General features: G+C 41.1%; 2 protein-coding genes across 11 annotated transcripts in view; both read right to left on the bottom strand.

Moving 5' to 3' along the window:
- MLH3 (mutL homolog 3) overlaps positions 1–7,617 on the bottom strand; it is a 28,249-nt gene extending 20,632 nt beyond the window's left edge. For 2 of the 7 annotated variants that reach the window (XM_004320211.4, XM_004320212.4), the window contains exons 1-3: positions 7,374–7,510; positions 2,633–5,981; positions 124–222 (exon numbers count right to left, since the gene is read on the bottom strand). In XM_004320211.4, the coding sequence (XP_004320259.1) occupies positions 124–222; positions 2,633–5,918 (3,385 nt within the window). In that variant the 5' untranslated portion in view covers positions 5,919–5,981; positions 7,374–7,510. The other 5 variants (XR_012329900.1, XR_012329899.1, XM_073800221.1 and 2 more) reach the window with 5 other exon arrangements.
- A 1,572-nt stretch (positions 7,618–9,189) lies between these two features.
- ACYP1 (acylphosphatase 1) lies at positions 9,190–21,795 on the bottom strand. 4 transcript variants are annotated; one of them, XM_073800233.1, is made up of 4 exons: positions 21,546–21,678; positions 18,261–18,405; positions 16,884–16,981; positions 9,190–9,606 (listed from the first exon to the last, which is right to left on the bottom strand). In XM_073800233.1, exons 3-4 carry the CDS (start codon positions 16,965–16,967, stop codon positions 9,391–9,393), a joined length of 300 nt encoding a protein of 99 aa, XP_073656334.1. In that variant the 5' UTR covers positions 16,968–16,981; positions 18,261–18,405; positions 21,546–21,678; the 3' UTR covers positions 9,190–9,390. The 4 variants fall into 4 exon arrangements, with proteins under 4 accessions (XP_073656334.1, XP_004320256.1, XP_004320258.1 ...); XM_004320208.3 differs by lacking the exon at positions 18,261–18,405 and having other exon boundaries at positions 21,546–21,795; XM_004320210.3 differs by lacking the exons at positions 18,261–18,405; positions 21,546–21,678 and adding an exon at positions 17,386–17,513.
- Positions 21,796–21,827: the final 32 nt, after the last annotated feature.

The following is a 21,827-nucleotide window of genomic DNA, read 5'->3' as shown; positions in this document are numbered from 1 at the left end:
CTGGTTCCAGGAAGGCACAGCTGGCACTGATCAAGCTCAATAACACAACGCTGCTTTGTTTTCTTTAAGCTAGGTGGCACAGTATGTACTAGGTGTTCTGGCAATCTCTGTTAATGCCCCTACCTCTGTTATTCTGTCTCATCACAGTCCTCTCTTCCCGGGCTCTAGGAAGGAAAGGAAGAACAAGGTCGCTTCTAAAAGGATGACACCTGTACTGAGATCCTAAATATAAAAAAGAAAAACCTAGACATTTGAACTCAAAAAATAAACTATTAAAAAATTAAGTTACATAAAATCTCTTTCTGCACAAACTGAATTAAGACATAAAGCAGACTACTAAACAACAGATTGAGTCGGAAGTTCTTTAATGAAATTATTCTGCTAACTTAGGAATCTGCATTAATGCTTAGTCCTATTAGCCATCTATATCAGACAGAATGAGGAAGAATAGATCCCCAATTTTCATGCCTCTCATTCCCAATATATGTGTCTCTCTATATGTGTGTGTGCCCAGTATGTGTCTAACATTTATCTCATCATATTATAATTGTTTAGATGGCTGTCCTCCCTAATAGACTGTGGACTCTTGAAAGCAAAGCCAGTTAATCTGCAATGTGGCAGCTCCAAACACAGTGTGAATGACCAGCAAATGAGTGAATAAGTGAATAGATGAATGAATGAAAGGTTCACAACTTAAATTCCAAAGTCCAGTAAGATCTGGCCCAAATTCTACCCTCCTCTCTGAAGGATGATAAGATTTGAGTTTTAGGAACAATGCTGAATTTGACAGTTTTAAACAGGGGCAAAACATGATGAAACTATTATTTCAAAAAGATAAACGTGTTGGACAAAAACTGGAGAGAGATAAATTCAGAATGATAAAAGTAAAGTGTGAGGTGAAATAAGGTTGTGTCACTATTAACAGAAAGGACAGCGTTAAAGACATTTTAAAGAAAAAAACTACCAGGGCTTGGAGACTTGACACTATTCCTTAAAATTACCTTTATAGATCCTCTCTTCTGTCCAGTTAAATTTACCTCTTAACAGTTCATCTCATGTGATGTTTTATGGGTGGTTCAACAAGTCCTACTGTTCTGCTACGCACCAGCCATTTCCGGCCATTTCCTCCCTGTGAATGGAGCGTGCTCGGAAGCCATCTTTTCTTCGAACTAGTTTCTAGACCCTATAACTACTTAATTTCTCATTATGAATCTCTGACTTAACATGACTCTCAAAAGTTCACCACAAGACTTGCTAACGCAGGCGTTGAGCAGGTTGAAGTGTTTTACACATCTAGATTTGTTTAACAGGAGCAGATGTTTAGGTTGAGCATGGCAGCCAACATTGCCCCCCTTTGTTTTAGCAACAACCATGTCAGTTTAATGTGATCCAGTTATTTTTTGTCACCACATCAGAAGCAGTTGCATTTCAGGAAGATGAGGTGCCAGTGCCTTAGATTTACCTCCGATAAGCATTCACTATAAATCAGGACACAAAACTACATACGTTGAAAAACACGTGTGTCTTTACGAGCCGCCTGCTAGTCTCAGGAGCAGTACTGAAGAAAAGGGTTTTCTTCTATTTAATATTTTGAAAGTTACTACAGTGATTATTTTTTTCACAAGGAAAAAAACTGGAAACCATTGAAAAATAAAAGCCTTATTTAACCTTAAATAAATCAGAGCCTCCTGTTAGAGATACTTATCCTAGGGAGAAATTATAAGTTAATGTGCAATTACCTTCATACTATTTACATTCTTTTGCAACATTCAAGACTTTTAATACAGATGAACATTTAGTGTTTATCATCCTGATGCAAAACCAAGATTATTGCCAGATGGAAATCAGTTTTACCATCTCCCAGCATCTGGCTCTCAACACGCTGCCAAAACAATGTCACTTTTAATGCTGCCTGAGACCTGGGAACTCAGAGTCCTAGCCTAGGCTCCAATGTGGCCTTGTGGTCTGATCTAAAAGCCACATTATTGTCTTTCTGAATAACAGCCACTTATACAGATCAAGATTATTAGCATATGTATTATAATAAAGTACATTTGAAATGTATGATTATAAAAATACATACTTAAACTATATTCCCCAAAATTTATGGTCAAGTTTTTTTCTTTAAAAAAAAAAAAGTTTATAAATATACTACTGTACTGAGCCATAGATTTTCCTGGGAAACCTAGGATGATTACAGGATCATTCTGGCCCTTTACCTGGGAGCTGCAGAGAGCAACTTCCAGAAAAATACCACGCTGGCATTGCAGGTGCCTTTAAAGACAAATTTCTTAGAGAGTTGTGTGTTTGGGAGAGAGGGGAAAGTGGGGTAGGGAAACACTGTAGATCTTCTCAACTATCAATAGCACCATTTTCATTAAAAACTGTCTCACCCTCTTGCACATACCTACACCCATAGACACGTATACATACACTTCCATTCTGTATCATTCTTTCACTGTATTTTTATGTTTACATAATAATAGACCTGGAGACTTTTCACATACATTTTATAATTAAGCTTCAAAATATTCTATCTGCTGAGATAATCTCTTTGAACATGATTTTCTTACTCCTCAGCCATTATTCCCACCTTCCAAAGCATTCATGCCAGTGAACACCATATACTTACCATTCTCAAGTAGAACATCCACAGCCATAGTTGTCAGGTCTTTAGTACAAGCAGCCCGAACGTCCTCAGTGGGAGCGGTGAATGTGCTAAGTCCTGTTAGCTTGTTGACGTAAACCATTCTTCCCAGGGCTACGTCAAAATGCTGCTGCCAATCCAAAGAACATGTGTTGGACTCTTCATTTTCAGAACAAGTTCTTGCTATAGATTCCTCACTCTGACAACAAGTTCCATTTTGGCCAGCTGTGGAATCTTCTCCGTGACGCACTAACATTCTACTCGGAGAGTTAGGACTTCCAATCTGTTGTTCTGAAGCTATAAGAACATCTGAATCCTTACCGATAACTGTAGAATGATCATAGGGCAGTACTAAAGGAGTTTCTGACATCACAGCGTTCTCTGTTGTATTGCGGTTAGCATGTGTTTCACTGTCTTTATTGAAGGGATTACCCTGTGTGACAGAGTCCGACACTGGGATGTCGCCACTTTCTGTTTTTTTATGCTCATTTTTAAATAACTTACAAGAATCTAGGGTTAGCCCACTGGACAAGTCACTGTCTTTCCTACTGGAATGTGATTGTGAAAGTTCATTAAAATGACTCATCATCTCCATTGTTTGGGTCTCTCTTTCGGAGTCTTTCAATCTGGATAATTTAAAGGCTAGTGATTCAGGTGACTTCTCAACATCCAAAGGCTTTCTGTTAAAATGAGATAACTCCTGTAGAGGTATAGGGCTTTCTCTTAAGCAAGGCATCTGTTCTTCCAAACAACTGTCTTCCTTGGAGAATGGTAACTTTTCTGAATAAAACATGTGACTTACTGGTTGACAACTACTATTTGAATCATCATGTTTCATAGTAGTGATTTTACAAATACCGGAGTTGTCTAAGTGGTTTTGGTCTTTCCACAGAATGTCAGGTTCAACCTGAGGACTGAGATCGGTAGTGATTTCTGAAGTGATACTTTCCTCCACTTCTGTATTCGGAGGATTTTTAACCTTCCCATATTGCCTCTTAAACTTCTCTAAAGATCCTAGTTGTGAACTTAAGCTTAGCTTCTTATGAGCTATGGGTTTGGCAGAACAAATCAACTTACCTGTGTTCTTACTACCATTTGAACCATGTCTACCCCAAGTGAAAGAGGATGTGTCAGGTGGTAAGCAACCTGTGTACGATTTTTTACTACTTTCCTGAAAAATAGCAAAATTTTTATAAGTTTCTATAGGTTTGTTCTCTAGCCCATAACTTATATTTGTTCTGCACAATCTTTTGTTGGGCAGTTGAGCAAATTCTTTACTTAAAGTGGTGGTTAAATCTTTGGTGTTTGGAGTCTCAAATGAATGGCATGTTCTATTTCCAAATGTTTCTTTGGCACTCACAAAACCAGGTTGAACATAATTGTTACATAAATGTTCTGTTTCAGTTGATTTAGTTTGCTCATTTTGTACCACATGAGTTATGAAGCCAGTGGAACATAATTTAACTTGCCCATAACTAAAAACATTTATTCTTCCACAATTACTAGGTTCTTCTTTTCTTTTCTCTTCTCTCTGAGCACCATGTGCTCCCGAGAATGTTGTCTCAACAGGCAGAGGTTGGCATCCCATTTCAGTAGCATCTTTAAATCTCTCTGGTTGATTCTGAATTCTATTATTTTTCAGGATGTTGGCAGCCATGCCATTAGCAGTAGTACTTACTTTCTGTATTTCTAGACCTTCTCCACTCCCCTCCAAGTGATAAAGTGTCTGAAAAGGGCTTGCAGACATTTCTGAACTGGCTCCACATGGATTTTCTGAAGAGTTAAGTTCCAAGCAAGACTTTTTATGTTTCTCATTTGCTCCTGATTCTGATGCTTCAGCTGTCTCTTGTTCTAAGATCCTTGACTCTGAGCAAGCGCTATCTTCGTTTTGTAAAGATGACTCCATTTTACTATGGGCTGGCCCATCGGATTTGTAAGTATACAAAAATGAATCATTTGTCTTTTTTCTGATAGCTTCCGAATCCCTAGAATTCTGTGTGCTTATGTTTTCTACAGGAGCTTTTCTTTTCACAGCTTTTGATTGCAAATTAAACATTTCACAGGAATCCAAAATATTATTACATGCTTCTTGGAAATTGACCTGGTCACACTTCTCATCAGAGGACACTTGCTTCTGAAGAGTGGCACTAAATAAACTAAACTCATTTTCTTCACTAAATTCCTTAAGGTCTTCACTTGATAATTCCACAAATAATTTTTCTTTCTTTAAAAACATTTTTACTCCTTCCTGAATACAAACCAAAACAGTATCCCAGTTCTGAAACTCAATCAGAGTTTTTGCTGGCTCCAGGCACACGTCATACTCACAGAAGTGGCACTGCATGTTGATTACATATATACCATGGAGTTCTGGGCTAGACCGAGGCCGAGGACTTGAATTCGTTTGCCTACTGGCAGAGCCGTTCTTTGGCTTGCATATAATGCTTTCTTTCCTTAATAAAAAGTCAATGAGTTTATGCAACTTTGTCCTTAAAACTAGCCTCTTGTTCACAAACAAAAACTGCATATTCTTATTATAATGTGCTTCAGAGCTGATATAGCCACTAAGCTCAAACTCCTTATATTTAAAATCTATTTCTCTTAACTTTTGGGACTTACCCAGTCCATAGATTTGACAAAATCGGGAACATATGTCTTTGGTTTTAGGGAGCTGAAGAACCATGGAACCAGAAACATCATTTCTCAAAGAGAAAGAAATGGAAGGGTGCATGAGTGAGAGAGCTTCTATCCTCTGCCTAACCTTCTCAAACTCCAGTCTAGGATCCATGCATTTCCTCCTTACAGGTAACTGATAAAACAGGTTATATACGGTGACTGTTGTCCCAGCACTTGGTCGAGTCAAGTCAGCTTCACAAGCTTTCAGGACTTTTCCATTCTGAAACAGCTTCACAAAAGTTTTCATTGACTTGTTTTTCTTGGATGAAATTTCCACAGCACTGGCCATGTCAGCTATACTGGCCAAGGCCTCCCCTCGGAAACCATAAAACCTCGGGTTCTCCAAGTCCTGTACAGAGTCGCATTTACTAGTGAAATAACGATTTCCCACCTTGTCTACATCATCACTCCCCATCCCAAATCCATTGTCTATCACCTGAACTTGGAAGGTTTCCATGTTTACCCTGACAGCCACACATTTTGCCTCAGCATCAATACTATTGAGGGCAAGCTCCTCAACACACTGGCCTAAGGAGCATATAGCCAAACCAGAACGCAACCTGGCTTGTACTTCAACTGACAAGCACTTGATCATGGCAGGTAGAAAGCTGGTGAGAAAGCCAGGCACTGGTTCCCTTTTCTGACTGGAAATAATTGCCTATGGGAGGAAAAACAAAACAAAACACACACACACACATTTAAAGCTTCGGAGTTACACGGCATCAACCATTTCTCTCAAGCTTTATAAAGAAATATTTGAGGTAAATGAAATCTCTTACTAAACCACATTGTAAAACAAAACAAAACAAATTATAGCTCTGATCTCTAGGCAGATCACACAGCTCTTGTTTGGTGCAGTGATTTTAACATCCAAGACAGCATTCATAATTTCATAATTTTTATTGCTCCTCTCTAAATCCCATATGCCCTAAAGTGAAATCATAATCACACTTGAAGTTGACCTGCAAAGACATGTTCAAAATGCTAATCACTTCACCAAAAACAGATGCCTAAATTACGCTAAGAAACATTAGCTAGAAATTATTCATGAAAAAAAAAGTCCAAGCTAGTTTCACAACATTTATACATTACACAATAACCATGACTTTTAGAAAAAACTTATAATGAAGTGTTAAGACACTGTAATAACTAGGGTGAAGGAACAAAAGGAAATAAAATCAAATTATGTCAAGAAGAGATTAAGATTAATAATAATTATTATTATTATTGGCTAAATGTAGTTATCTCAGGGGAAACAGACTAAGAATGGGAAAGGATAGGACAGGAAAATTCCTTGTCATTATAAGCCGTTCTGTATTTGATTTTTAAATCTTGTTCATGTATTACTTTGATAAGTTTTCAGAAGGCCCTTACTATTATTTTGTATTTTGGTCTTTACAGATGGCTTCAAACTACCTTGGCAATAATCATGATGGCAAGGGGCTGTTTAAACTTGATTTTAAGTTTTCTGACAGGTAAAAAAAATAAGATTATAGTGCAATTAAAGGTCCCCTCCCTTCACAGCTGAGAGCAGCATGGGGGGGGACCTCTCGCAAGTGGTAGGGCTAGTTTTTCAAACCCGGTAAAATCAGAGCGATAATTGCAGATCTGACGATTTCTAACATCATGAACTTTGCAGCTGGCAAAAAATGAGAGGTAAACGTTTAATACGTATTCCGACTGCTACCCAACTCAACGATTTCCTGATTATATCCCAGTCCTTTCAGGGCTCCTGGGACAAACGGGACGACTCCATCCGGGTTCCGAGCTAATAAGAAAGCTTCGGGGAGCAGGGCGGAGGCCGCCTACCCCGCCAGACCCAAGCTCCACCCCCATCCCCTCCCCCAGCTGGCAACCAGAAACCCCAGCCGGCAACCAGAAACCCCAGCCTGCCCAGGCTCGGGCGCCCCGCTGAAGGCAGGCCAGGGGGCCTCCCGGAGCCCCTGCGCAGCTGGCCCGTAAAGTTGGCCCGCAGCGGTCGCCAGGGCCCTTCCAGTGGTAGAAGAGCTCCCAGAATCATCCTTTCGTCGCGTGCTTTTCCCCAAGTCACCTCGTATCGCGCCTCAACAACTCCCTGACACCAACCGCCTCGGACGCCGGACGCGCGCACGTTGGCTCGCAAGGCTCGTGCACGCGAGGCTCACGCACGCGCGATCCCGCGAGCATGCGCTTCTCAGCTGCCCCGCCGAGAACACCCTCTAGTCCCTGACACCCCAATGCGCATGCGCACCAGGTGTTCCCGGCTTCGGTACTCATGTGTCCCAAGATCTCTTCTCCCTAGTACCCCGAATTCTCAATCCTTTTCCCGTTTTAGCATGGCGTGAAAAGCTGTTTCTAGCAATTTTTACTTGTTTTTTCTTCTTTCCCCTTCTCTCATCTCTCCTTTGCACGTACGACCATTTAATTCAATATATATTTTATTTGCTTATCGTCTATCTTCTCTCACTAGAATGTAAGCTATATGAAGGTATGGATTTTGTCTATTTTTGTTTGCTGCTGTATCCCCATGGCAAGAACAGTGCCTGGCTTATGTTAGGTACTCAGTTAATTAATAAATCCAAAGCCTTCCATCTAGAGATCTATAGTATTATTTCAGAGCTGGAAAAGACCAAGAAACTATATAGCTCTATTCTTAATTTACAGATGAAGACAACAAGACTCCCTTCATTGACTTTTTTGGTATCTTCGCAATACCACCACAGCTTTCTTTTCTAATGGAATGAGAGTGGAACTCTAAGGGCATTGTGAGAATAGGTGTTATGGGACTCGTTAACCAACCTACAGTTTTTGCTTTGTCCTGTTTTCATTGAAACTTTGTATTTTAAAAAACTGCAATTTATGATAAACTTGTCAAACTCAATTAGCATTTGATATATACTTTTTTTTTTTTTTGCTGTACGCGGGCCTCTCACTGCTGTGGCCTCTCCCGTTGCGGAGCACAGGCTCTGGACGCACAGGCTCAGCAGCCATGGCTCACGGGCCCAGCCGCCCCGCGGCACATGGGATCCTCCTGGACCGGGGCACGAACCCGTGTCCCCTGCATCGGCAGGTGGACTCCCAATCACTGCGCTACCAGGGTAGCCCTGATATACTTTTTTTAATGGCTGACTAAACCAAATCAGGAGATATCTAAGTCTGATGAAGCAAAATGCTTATTGCTTGTATTAGTTTGCTAAGGCTGCCATATCAAAGTACCAAACTGGGTGGCTTAAACAACAGAAATTTATTTTGTCACAGTTCTGGAGGCTAGAAATCTGAGATCAAAGTGTTGAAATGATGATTTCTTCTAGGGCCTCTTTCCTTGGCTGGTAAAATTGCTGTCTTCTCCCTCTGTCTTCACATGTTCTTTCCTCTGTGCACACAGGGCTGTGTCCAAATTTCCTCTTCTTATAAGAACACTGGGGCATATTGGATTAGGGCCCACCCTAATGACCTCATTTAACCTTAATTACCTCTATAAAAGCCCGGTCTCCAAGTGTAGTGCCATACTGAGGTATGCAGAGTTAGGACTCAACATATGAATTTGGGGGGGGGGGATAATTTAGCCCATAATATCAATTTATGTGAATTCCTTATGCAGAGGACAGGGATGACAGCAGAAACTCCAGAAAATGAAAAACAATTGGTCCAAAATATCATTTGAACAGCTAACAAACTGAACTTGTGGTATTTGTTCTTATTAGGTACAATTTCCTGAAGAAAAGTTCATGGAAACTATTAAAAAGAAATGATTAAAAGTAACTGCTCTTTCTTTCAGACTTCTTTAAATTACCTCAAAATTCTCTTCCCAAAGATGTTTATTAAGTAAATACCTCTCATTTTGCCCAAAATGAAGTTTACCAAAAAGAAAATAAGTATCCTACACAGAAGGTTCTGTGTTTTTATTGATTAGAATTGTGTACAGTTGTAATCCTTCCATCATACACATAATATACAGTAACTATCAAATATCTGATACTAAAATAACTTACTTACAAATTCTAATATTGAACACAGAATAATTCTATCCCTATTAAAAATAAAAAAACAAAACCACTGAGTATCTTGGAAAATTTAAATTCAGACCGTTATTTCACAATTTGGAAATCTGAGTAATCCAACTTTAAGATGACTTTCTCATTGTTGAAGCTTGCTCTATCAATGTGCGATTTGGGACTTCCTCTTGTCTCAAGCCATTTCTGCATATGACGTACTTTGGAGGTGGGACCTTGCAATTGTCCTTGCACTGTGCCCTGGTCAGTGTTCTGGACCCAGCCTACTAATCCGAGCTTTTTACCCTCAGCCTAAGGGAAAGAAAAAGACAAGAGAGAGAAATCCAGTGAGATTGAACAAAACAAAATTAGACTACAATCTCTTGCCAGAATCTTGGCCTAGAATCAAGCCACTGAAACTAATTTGATATTGTCCAGAACAGTCAAAACAGAACTACAGCAAGGAGAATCTCATTGCTGATCTTAACATGCAGTGTTGACCACTTGACTCCATTTCCTTCTTCCACCCTATAAAACCAGGCACCAGAATTTTTCACTATGTCGTCAATTTGGTTAAGTACTAAAGATTTAAGACCAAATCAGATGTTTTCAAAATGATTCCCTAAGGATGACTGTTGTTAGGATACTGGAGTATATCTTGTTCATTTTCCGTCTCCTAATCAAGAATCTACTGGGTATATTAAATAGAAAAAGCATGAAGCTATTTGATCCTTCTTTTTTTCTTTAACCAAGACCACACCTAAACAAATCCAGATGATTAAGTGTCCAATATCTCTTTAAAGATCGTTAGAGAGTATTTTACAATTTCCTGGGCAAGGAAATCCACTGTTCTCACTGTAAAGAAACTGTCTAACCCAAGGTCTTTATGTTGCACCCAAAGCCCACTTTCTCTCATCCTCCTAGAGAAGGAAAAAGCAGCTGGTGATCAGCCTCTAAACACCAAAGTTTCATGAGGCTACATTAACTATTGTTTTCACTTGACTTTCTTCTGTCTAAATAATCACAATGTCTTTAATGTTGCATAAGCTTATGAAAATCATCTAATCACTGTAGTTGCTCTTTTCTTAGACTTTCCAATGCTCTTTCCTTTAAATCACTAACTGTGGAATGACTGAAAATTGGGGAAAGGTAGCAATGTTTTAGAGGCAATTTTATTTTTGTAAAGTTTCCAATTAAGGATATTATAAAAGTTATTGACTGTTACATTCTATCTAAATAGAAGGGGTTAGATTACAAAAGAAAACGGGAGTTAACTTGATTGCATGTCCAAATGCCAGACGAGTGACCTAGTAAATATGGGAAATTGCTGGAGTTGGCCAAAGGAAATGTTATGCATAGCAAAACTATGTTTGATGAGGAACTGAAGTATTCATCAAATCAGTTACGTTCAAAGCAAAGACATGTTTGCATAATGAACAAGAGACTTTGGTCAAATAAATAACAGTTTAAAGGATATAGAGGAAATTAAGGAATGAAGAAAAATAAGAGATACCTACAGCATGATTGAGTGTTGTAGATTGTGGCATTAAAAAAGAATGCAGAGAATGGATCTGAATAAGACTCCACATCCAGCTGACTTTGTGTAACAACTGCACTCTTCTACTTCTTTTAACCTAGGGGAATGGGCTATCCCTAGTTCTTAGTTACCTTATATGGTAATTAGCTATAGGAATGATTGTGTTGAGTTTTGAGCAGGAGGTTATAACAGTACTGCTCAAAACTAATTTATTTAAGTTTTAAATTGCAATATGATTTATCTGAACTCTGAGAGTGAACAAAACACTCCCAACTTTGACTGGTGTTGAGAATGGGGATTTCGTATGGGTTTTATTTGTGCACTCGCTTCTGTTCTTATTTTATATATATATATACACACATTTATATGTATATTTATTTATTTGGTTGCACCAGGTCTTGGTTGTGGCAGGTGGGCTCCTTAGTTGCAGCTCACCAGCTCCTTAGTTGTGGCATGCGAACTCTTAGTTGTAGCATTAATGTGGGATCTAGTTTCCCGACCAGGGATCGAACCCAGGCCCCTTGTATTGGGAGCACGGAGTCTTATCCACTGTGCCATCAGGGAAGTCCCTGTTTTTATTTTTAAATGATAACATAATGTTGCTGAGTCATGTTCAGTTTTGAATATATATCTAAACAAGTAAGCAGTGTTTTCTCCTACGAAAATTCCAAAAAGCTAATTCTCCCTCATAATAATATTTCTGCTTGGATGGTCATCTGGAAATATTTTTTTGTTTTTTTTTTGCAGTACGCGGGCCTCTCACTGTTGGGGCCTCTCCCGCTGCGGAGCACAGGCTCTGGATGCGCAGGCCCAGCGGCCATGGCTCACGAGCCCAGCCGCTTCGCGGCATGTGGGATCTTCCCGGACCGGGGCACGAACCCGTGTCCCCTGCATCGGCAGGCGGACTCTCAACCACTGCACCACCAGAGAAGCCCCTGGAAACATTTTAACGAATATAATCACCAACTCTAGTCTCAATCTAAAAAGAAAGTACCCTCAAACCAATAACCTAGACTTCCACCTTAGGAAACTAGAAAGAGAAGAGCAAACTGAATCCAAAACAAGCACAAAAAAGGAAATAATAAGGATTAGAGCAGGAGTTAATAGATACAGAAAAAAGAAAAAAAGAAAGGAAGGAAGGAAGGAAAGCAGGAAGAAAGAAAAAATAAATGAAACCAAAAGTTGATCCTTTAAAAAGACCAACAAAGTTGTCAAACCTTAAGCTAGCCCGATCAATAAAAAAAAAGAAAGAAGGCTCAAAGTACTAAAATCAGAAATGAAAGAGGGGACGTTACCACCAACCTTACAAAAAAAAAAAAAAGGATAATAAGGGAATAATATGAACAGTTGTATTCTAACAAATTAGATACGTTAGATTAAAAGAGCAGATACCTAGAAAGACTCAAAAACTACAGAAACTGAATTAAGAAGAAATAGAAAATCTGAATAGACCTATAACAAGAGATTGAATTAGTAATTAAAAACTGCCCATGATATGTCAATGGACATTTAGGTTGGTTCCATGTCCTGGCTATTGTAAATAGTGCTGCAATGAACACTGTGGTGCACGTCTCTTATTGAATTATGGTTTTCTCAGGGTATATGCCCAGTAGTGGGATTGCTGGGTCATATGGTAGTTCTATTATTAGTTTTTTAAAGAACCTCCATACTGTTTTCCATAGATGTGGCACATATATACAATAGAATATTACTCAGCCATAAAAAGAAATGAAATTGAGTTATTTGTAGTGAGGTGGATGGACCTAGAGTCTGTCATACAGAGTGAAGTAAATCAGAATGAGAAAAACAAATACTGTATGCTAAAAAAAAAATGGTACTGATGAACTTAGTTGCAGGGCAGGAATAAAGAGGTAGACATAGAGAATGAACTTGATGACATGGGGTGGGAGGGCAAAGCTGGGGTTAAGTGAGAGTAGCATCGACGTACATACACTACAGAATGTTAAATAGTTGGCTGGTGGGAAGCAGCAGCATAGCACAGGGAGATCAGCTCAGTGCTTTGCGATGACTTAGAGGGTTGGGATAGTGAGGATGGGAGGGAGGCTCAAGAGGGAGGGGATGTGGGGACGTGTGTATGGGTGTGGCTGATTCACTTTGTTGTGCAAATGAAACTAACATGGTATTGTGAAGCAATTATACTCCAATAAAGATGTATTAAAGGGCTTCCCTAGTAGCGCAGTGGTTAAGAATCCGCCTGCCAATGCAGGGGACACGGGTTCGAGCCCTGGTCTGGGAAGATCCCACATGCTGCAGAGCCTGTGCGCCACAACTACTGAAGTCCACGTGCCACAACTACTGAGCCTGTGCTCTAGAGCCCGCGAGCCACAACTATTGAAGCCCGTGCACCTAGAGCCCATGCTCCGCAACAAGAAAAGCCACTGCAATGAGAAGCCCGCGCACCACAACAAAGAATAGCCCCTGCTCACCACAACTAGAGAAAGCCCACGTGCAGCAACTAAGACCCAAAGCAGCCAAAAATAAATAAATAAATTTATATTTTAAAAAAGTGGGCAAAGGATTTGGAGACATTTCTCCAAAGAAGAAATATCTTCTTCCATGTGCCAATAAGCACATGAAAAGATTTTCAACATCATTAATCATTAGAAGGCAAACAAAACCACAATGAGGGTATACACATACACCAGAATATTACACAGCCTTAATTAAAAAGGAAGGAAATTTGAACAGATGCTACAACATGGATGACACTTAAGGATGTTATGCTAGTGAAATAAGCAAGTCAGGAAAAAAACCAAATACTATATGATTCTACTTATATGAGTTACCTAGAGTAGTCAAATTCATACAGACAGAAAGTAGAACTGTAACTGCCAGGGGCTAGGGAAGGGGAATCAGGAGTTATTGTTTAATGAGTACAGAGTTTCAGCTTTGCAAGATGAAAAGAGTTCTGTGGATGGATGATGGTGATGGTACCATAACAATATGAATGTACTTAAGGTCACTGAACTGTATACTCAAAAGGGTAAAAATGGCAAATTTTACATTATGTGTATTTTACCACAATTAAAAAAAATGTGTTCTATAGTTTCCAAATATTTGGGAATTTTCCAGTTTTCTGTTATTGATGGCAGTTTAGTTTCATTATGGTCATAGGGGAACATGCTTTATATGACGTAAATCCTTTTAAATTCATTGATACCTCAAAACAAAACAACAAAAAACCACAATGAGATACCACTTCACACTTGCCTGTATGGCTATGATAAAGAAGACGGACAATAACAACTGTTGACAATTGGGAGAAATTGGAATTCTCATGCATTGATAGTGGGACTGTAAAATGGTGCGGCTGCTTTGGAAAACTGCTTTGGCAGTTCCTCAAAAAGTTATACATGGAGTTATCATGTGACCCAGCAATCTACTCCTAGGTATATATACCCAAGGGAACTGAAAATAATGTTTACATAAAAACAGGTACATAAATGTTCACAGTATCATTATTTATAACAGATAAAAAGTAGAAACAACCTAAATGCCCATGAATTGATGACTGGATATATACAATGTGTTATATCCATACAGTGGAATATTTTTTTAAACAATTATTTTATTATTTATTTATTTGGCCACACTGCAAGGCTTGTGGGATCTTAGTTCCCCAACCAGGGATTGAACCCAGGCCCTGGCAGTGAATGTGCCGAGTCCTAACCACTGGACTGCCAGGGAATTCCCCATACAATGCAATATTACCCAGCCATAAAAAGAAATGAAGTACTGATATAAGCTACAACATGGATAAATCTTGAAAACATGTCAAGTGAAAGAAGCCAAACACAAAAGGCCACATATTATATGATTCCATTTACATTAAATGTCCAGAACAGGCAAATGCATAGAGATAGAAATGAGGTTAGTGGTTGCCAGGGGCTGGGGGATGAAGAGTGAGTGCTAATGGGTGTGGGGTTTCTTTTTGGGGTGATAAAATGTTCTGGAATTAGTGTACATCTTTATGAATACTAAAAAACCACTGTATTATACACTTTTAAAAAAATAAATTTATTATTTATTTAATTGTTATTCTTTTTTGGCCACGTTGGGTCTTCGGTGCTGCGTGTGGGCTTTCTCTAGTTGCAGCGAGCAGGGGCTACTCTTCGTTGCGGTGGGCAGGCTTCTCATTTCAGTGGCTTCTCCTGTTGTGGAGCATGGGCTCTAGGCACGAGGGCTTTGGTAGTTGTGGCTCGCAGGCTTTAGAGCACAGCCTCAGTAGTTGCAGCGCACGGGCTTAGTTGCTCTGCGGCATGTGGGATCTTCCCGGACCAGGGCTCGAACCTGTGTCCCCTGCATTGGCAGGCGATTCTTAACCACTGCATCACCAGGGAAGACCTGTATTATACACTTTAAAAGGGTGATTTTAAAAAAATATTTATTTATTTATTTAATTTATTTATTTAGTTTTGGCTACGTTGGGTCTTAGTTGCCTTAAGCGGGATCTTCGTTGCAGTGCAGGGGCTCTTCGTTGCGGTGCGCGGGCTTCTCTCTAGTTGTGGCATGAGGGCTCTAGAGCACGTGGGCTCTGTAGTTGTGGTGCATGGGCTCAGTAGTTGCGGTGAGTGGGCTTAGTTGCCCCGCGGCATGTGGGATCTTAGTTCCCCGACCAGGGATTGAACCCATTTCTCCTGCATTGGAAGGTGGATTCTTAACCACTGGACCACCAGGGAAGTCCCAAAAGGGTGAATTTTATTCTAACTTTAAAAAAAAATCCCTTCAAGTATTAGCACTCATTCTAGGAGTGATGGAGTTAAATTAAGAGGCTAGATGATATCAACACATAAAAAGACTGTAGCAAAACAAAATAATTGTTAAAATGAACATATATAATAAAATGATTATAAGTAGTCAAGAATAAACTACAAGTCTAATTAAGGGGAAAAAAGGATGACATTTTCCTTGCAGTTTTCCAAATCAATATTTGTTTTTCTGCATTCTTTTATTCTCTCTTTAAATTGAGGGGTGGGAGGCGCAGTAGAGAAAGATGGAGTATACTGCCATCTGGTCCTTTTCGCTCAACAACTTTAATTAATCTTTGAGGCTGCCACCTCCATTTACTAAATCACAGGAACTTACCATATGTAATTAGTAGCAAAGCTAATTGGAACATAGCTCTTGCTATGACTTTCAGTAATTCTTTTTTTCCAATAGGCACTTCATATATGAGCATGAAACAGGAGGAAATGATTTGCAAGTAATTGGAAAAAGAGGTAGTGATATTTAACATTCATATTTCAAAGATTCACGTTTGAATTTTAAGTACCACAGTCCCCGGAATGTGACACTTGGCAAGTTCTGCAGTCTTAACTCAGTATCTTTGGGGTTGGAGATACCCCTCTATAGAAGACAGAAGGCAAACTGAGATTGCATCTGTGTGTGCCCATTGAGGGAGGATTAGTGATATTAAGACAGAGGCTGTCAATAGTTTGTTCATCCCCTCAACTACTCCCTAATATCAAATTGGAATACCAGGCTCCATGTTCAAGGTTACCGTTACTTACCCTGGAATGGATAAAGTATTTTCATTAGAAAAGCTTCACCTGGAAAAGGTAATTGTTCTTTAAAAGCTAAAATGACCGGAAAGGAATTACATAGGGGAATGGGAGAGGTTGAAAAAGGAAAGAGGTCTGAAGAAAATGCAGCAGCTGCAGAGGAAGCAATTAAATGTCACAAGGTCACTTAAATGCCATCTCTTTGATCAATGTTAACTTTCCTACAAGAATTGTGACTTGGTTTGATGATGCCACAACAGGGAGAACTGGGGAAGCCCTCTATTCCCCTTTGGAAAAGAGAAGCTCAAGTACCACTGTTAGAAAAGACCAATAATAACAGTAGACAAATTTTCCATTTGCATTGTGTTTTACCCACCGCAAAGCATTTTCATACCCATTCTTTTACAAACCACCTCTTTGCCATCCAGCTACCAAACAGAAAGGTTCTCCAATGCATATTTTTCAGGAACATGTCTCTTGTTCCCATGCTCATACCCTAGGTATGTCCCCAAAGCCTGTAAGCCACATACCTGAGTGTACTTGCGGAAAAACACACCTTGCACTTTCCCAAAAACTTCATAATCCACTGATATCAGGGTGTCCCCTTCTGCCATACTCACGCTCAGACCTGTCAGAGACCATGAAAGCAGAAAAGTAAAGGACTCATTATCCTAAACCCAGGCCCCCAATCCTGAGGCAGAAAGGGTCACACACACACCTCTCCATCGTTAACCACTGTGACCTCTCCCTGACCTTAAGGTGCCAGTACTTCGGAGTAAGCTGTCACGTGTAAGCGCGGGTGTGTGAAGTTAACAGGAAGACACCCGGGCAAGGGAGCCCACAGAGGCCTCTTTTGGGGCAATTACCTGCTTATCCAGTTACCTCCCTACACCCATCCCCGGTCCCGCTCCCTCTCCATCCTTCCCTCTTCCCACGCGAACCTGGCTTCCGCACCCCCACCAGAATGTCCTATTAATATTTTAGGGCTAATCGAACTGATGAGCACGCCCCGGAGCCCTGCCCCAGGCTCACTCTCCTCGTCCTCCTCTCCGGCGGACTACCCGGGAGACCAGCAGGCCAACTGTTTCCCCGGTTGCGTAACCGCCGCGCCCGGTAGCTTAGAACGCGGCTCCTCCTTCGCTGTCTCTCAGGCCCATCACCTGCGCCGGCCAATCACGCACGGCGCGCTCGGCCCAGAGCCCGCCTAGAGGGTGGGATTTCGGGACGCCAGTGTCTAGTAGCCCCAGAGCCTCCGATTGGCGGGGGGGCGGGATCTGTCCAGGGTCTCGGCTAGGATTCTGCACACCGAGCCCTCACCCCAACTGTCACTAAGCGCACGCCTTTTTTCATTTTCTAGCGGGGACAAAGACGAAGAAACACTTGAGATAAATCCAATCATTCTGTAAATATTTACTGAGAGCCTCTGTGTGCCAGGCACATTTCTAGGTGGTTGACATACGTTAATGAACAAAAAGGATCCCTGGACCGGAGGAGATTAAATTCTGGAGGCAGATGATAAACACTAAACATCATAAACAAACAGACAAACAAATTAAATAGAAGACATACAACTTTTCTGCCCTTTTTCTCAGTTCTCCTCTAATTCTGAGTCATGCCTAAGTCTGGAATTGGTAGCAGCAGAGATAAGTGTATAGGAGGTCCCAGTGGAGGTTATTTCTCCCTCTGTGATTCTGGAAGCGGCTCACCAGAGTCTACCTTACTAAGAAAACTACAAACAATGCTTATCTAAAGCAATCAATCCATCAATCACAAGCACAAGCAAAATAACCCATAATCACAACTGAATCAGTCAATCTAAGCCAAGTGACCAAGTTGCATGAATTTCTTTTGGGAGAAGGGAATTGTCAAGGGGAGTTGTGGGTAATGATTGTTAAAAACAGGGTCACCTTGGGCTTCCCTGGTGGCGCAGTGGTTGAGGGTCCGCCTGCCGATGCAGGGGACACGGGTTCATGCCCTGGTCCGGGAAGATCCCACATGCCGCGGAGCGGCTGGGCCCGTGAGTCATGGCCGCTGATCCTGCGCGTCCGGAGCCTGTGCTCCGCAACGGGAGAGGCCACAACAGTGAGAGGCCCGCGTACCGCAACAACAACAACAACAAAAAAAATAGGGTCACCTTATAGATAACTAATGAGAACATACTGTATAGCACAGGGAACTCTACTTAATGCACTGTGGTGACCTAAATGGGAAGGAAATCCAAAAAAGAGGGGACATATGTATATGTATAGCTGATTCATTTTTCTGTACAGTAGAAACTAACACAACACTGTAAAGCAACTATACTCCAATAAAAATTAATTAAAAAAAAAAGTAGGGTCACCTTGAAGGCATTTGAATACAGATACCCTTAAGATTAAGAATGTGTATGAAGGAAAACTGTGGTGTTTATTGTTGCTCTTTGGAGTGCTTGTGTACCTTACATCCCTTCATAACATAAGATTCCATTGGTGAATATGCCAGGTTGGCAGGCTTGGCAAGGTGAGATGGATTTGCAATGGGAGCCATGGAGATTCATTATTCCATTAGCTGCCCACGACAAAGTGAGGATCCAGATCCTGGAGAATCATACAACCTCAGTGCTGGCGTTGGGGTGGGAGTGGGGTGGGAAGCTGAACTGAATTGTTACGCTTGGTAATATTTGAAAATAATGCTGAACAGAGTAACTGGCTTATATTATTTAAAATTTATTTTTTAAAAACTAGTTTCTCTGTAGAATTAACCTATTGAGTATCTACTGTGTATATACACTGCAGGATATACAAAGATGGATGGTATATAATCTTTGCCCTCAAAGAGTTTTTTATTTAGTGTAAGGGACAAATACGCGTGCAAATGATGACAATACAATGCACAACATGCTAATTCAATTCCACAAGCATCCACTGAGAGCTCGTCATGAGACAGCCCTGTGCTAGAACAAGGACAGAAAATATTATGAGAACACAAAGGAGCAAAGAGAGTCATTCTGGCTGGGAAGAGTGGGAAAGCATTCTTGGAGGAACCAGCATATTACCCAAGGTTACACAACCACAAACAGTAAGTGATGGAGCTGGGATCTAGTTCCAAGCAGTCTGAGTACAGAACCTACTCCCATGAATGCTATGCTCCACCACCTCCCAGTACGTGGAGCTTGGAGTAAGGCCACTGAGGTAAGAAAGTGCAAGTAGTCAGGTGTGGCTGGACCAGGGTTTCTCAACCCTGGCTGCACATTAGGACCTTGGGGAAAGCTTTGTAAAATCCTGATACCCAGGCCTCACTCCCAGAAATTGCTTTCTAGGTAGTCCTAAAGCACAGCCAAGGTTCAGATGCCCTGGACTAGCCTCTGGGGAGGCAAGACTGGAAAGGTAGGCTGGACCTAATCTGGCAAGCTGAAGTTCCATGCTAAGTTACATATTTCAACTTTATCCTATAGGTAAAGAAGCAGCCACTGGGTAGGAGAATTATGGGGTCAGAAGTATTCAGGATAATTATTCTGGCAGCAGCCAGAAGGATAGGTTTGGGGAGCAGATGAATAGCAGTTAGGAGAGTGGTGTCATCCCAGTGAGGGAGGAACTCACCTAGGGTTGTAGAAACGTAAAGGAGGGGACATATATAAGAGACATCGCAGGGTAACTTCAACAGAACCTGCTGACCAGTTAGAGAGAGGGGGTGACAAAGTGGGAGGAGTAGAAGATGACTGATGCTTTCAGCATGAGAGGAAACACTGGAGAAGTAGATTGGGGAATGCGGAGGTGATCACAACTTCGTTTTCTGTCATATTGAGTTTGTGGTTCCTGAGGAACATTCACGTACAAGTGCTACATGGGAATTTGGAAATTTGAGTCCGTAATTAAGGAGAGAGAACTAAGCTAGATACCATTTAAACATAGGTGAGACCTGAAATTTCAGCATTTGGCTGAAATCATTAAGGAAGAGAATGTCTGAAACTACATTTATATGAGAAATACGAGGGTCTTGGAGAACACCTACATTTGAGGGGAAGGTGAGGAAAAGACATAAATGCAAGGACATGAAAGAAGAAACCAAGAAGGCACACAGGAGCAAGTGAGAAGAGTTCCAACGGAGAGAAAAATCAATGTCAAATGAGTAGGCTGAAGAAATAGCAGCTTTTGTCTTTAGGGTCATTGGAAGGTCACTGGTAGCCTAGCAGTTAAATAAAGCAGACAGAGGGGAACCAGACCACAATGGACTGGACAATGAGGGGGAGTTGAGGAAGTGGGGGCAGGAAATGTAGAGTTTTCTATTAAGAAGTGGAGAAGAGGAGAAAGGAATGGGACCCTAAGGGGAAAGATGTGGCCAAGGGAAATGAGGCTTTTTGTGCAGGGCAAAGTTAAGCATATTCTAAAACCACAGAAGCATGTGTGGATAGATACAACTTGAAGTTAACAAGATGCAGGGGTAAAGTGAGTCAATTCCTGGACGGTACTGAAAGGGACTAAGTCAAGAGAACTCAAGGAAAGACAAAGATTCTTCTTCCTCATAAACAAGAGGGAAAGAAGTCAAGATGGAGGGAGGCACCCTGGGAAATTCTGCCAGGCTGGAGGGGAGCTTCTGGAGTTGATGACAGGCAAGCCCCATGCTGAGATAACTGGGACCTTGAGAAGAGTGGGAAATGTCTGAAAATGCATACAGAGAAGGCAGTGGAGAGTCAACTAGGAAAGAAAACAAGGCATAAAAGGACTGCCTTGGAGCACCACCAAGGCATTTCTTTATAACATGTAAAAGCTGTATTATGACATGTTGAAGTATTAACACCGACCACTGCTGTCTATATTATTTTCCATGTGCATGAATCTTTTAAGTAGTTACAGGGAAAAAAGTAAGCTGCCTGTTCCAAACAGCTTACACAAATGAACTGAAGTATGAAGACAAACTCTCTTCTGATGTTAGCAAGTTATGGAGTATCTTTAGTGTTGAAACCAGGTTATACTGAGCATTTTCGATCTGGTAGTTAACTTTATTATCATTACACTTGTCTGAGTCACTCCTGGGCCCTAAGAAGAGAGGGCCAGAGTTACCACGTGAGAGTAAAACATTATATCAAAATAATTAGATTGGCTACAAAAATTTCCCCCCTTCTGCGTAGCAAAACCTAGCCGAGTTGTTAAAATTTGACGCAAGCTCCAAACTATTTGCGAGGAAAAGCATGGAGAGATAGTATACAGCCGTACCTGGGGCCCGTACAAGGCAGCCGAACGTGCTAAGAAAGGCTATCAGCAGGCCCACTCCCGCTAAGGGGGCAGACACCGGAATCCGGCGGCAGAATGACTTGAGGGCACATCTAGGCGCTCCGTCTTTTGCCAGAGAAGGGCACACCCCAGGATCTGAGACCATCGCTCTGAGAAAAATCCAAGCTCTTTGATGGAGCCCCAGAAAAGCCTCACCCACCCCATTCCCCCGTCCCCTAAGGGCAGAGCTGGAAGGAGCTGCAGAGTTGGCGGGACACCGGGTCA

This window comes from Tursiops truncatus, chromosome 2 (genome assembly GCF_011762595.2).
Source record: "Tursiops truncatus isolate mTurTru1 chromosome 2, mTurTru1.mat.Y, whole genome shotgun sequence".
Classification (NCBI taxonomy): domain Eukaryota; kingdom Metazoa; phylum Chordata; class Mammalia; order Artiodactyla; family Delphinidae; genus Tursiops; species Tursiops truncatus.
The sequence above is the reverse complement of the archived record's forward strand: the minus strand, read 5'-3'. Positions and strand labels throughout refer to the sequence as shown.

What these genes read in the sequence shown, in the direction of transcription:
- ACYP1 (XM_004320208.3), bottom strand. Translation starts at nt 21,708, where the DNA reads ATGGTCTCAGATCCTGGGGTGTGCCCTTCTCTGGCAAAAGACGGAGCG. An exon ending in CTGCCTTGTACGGGCCCCAG is followed by an intron (nt 16,982 to 21,545) that starts GTACGGCTGTAT and finishes GGTCTCTGACAG; the next exon opens with GTCTGAGCGTGAGTATGGCA. An exon ending in TTTTCCGCAAGTACACTCAG is followed by an intron (nt 9,607 to 16,883) that starts GTATGTGGCTTA and finishes TCTTTCCCTTAG; the next exon opens with GCTGAGGGTAAAAAGCTCGG.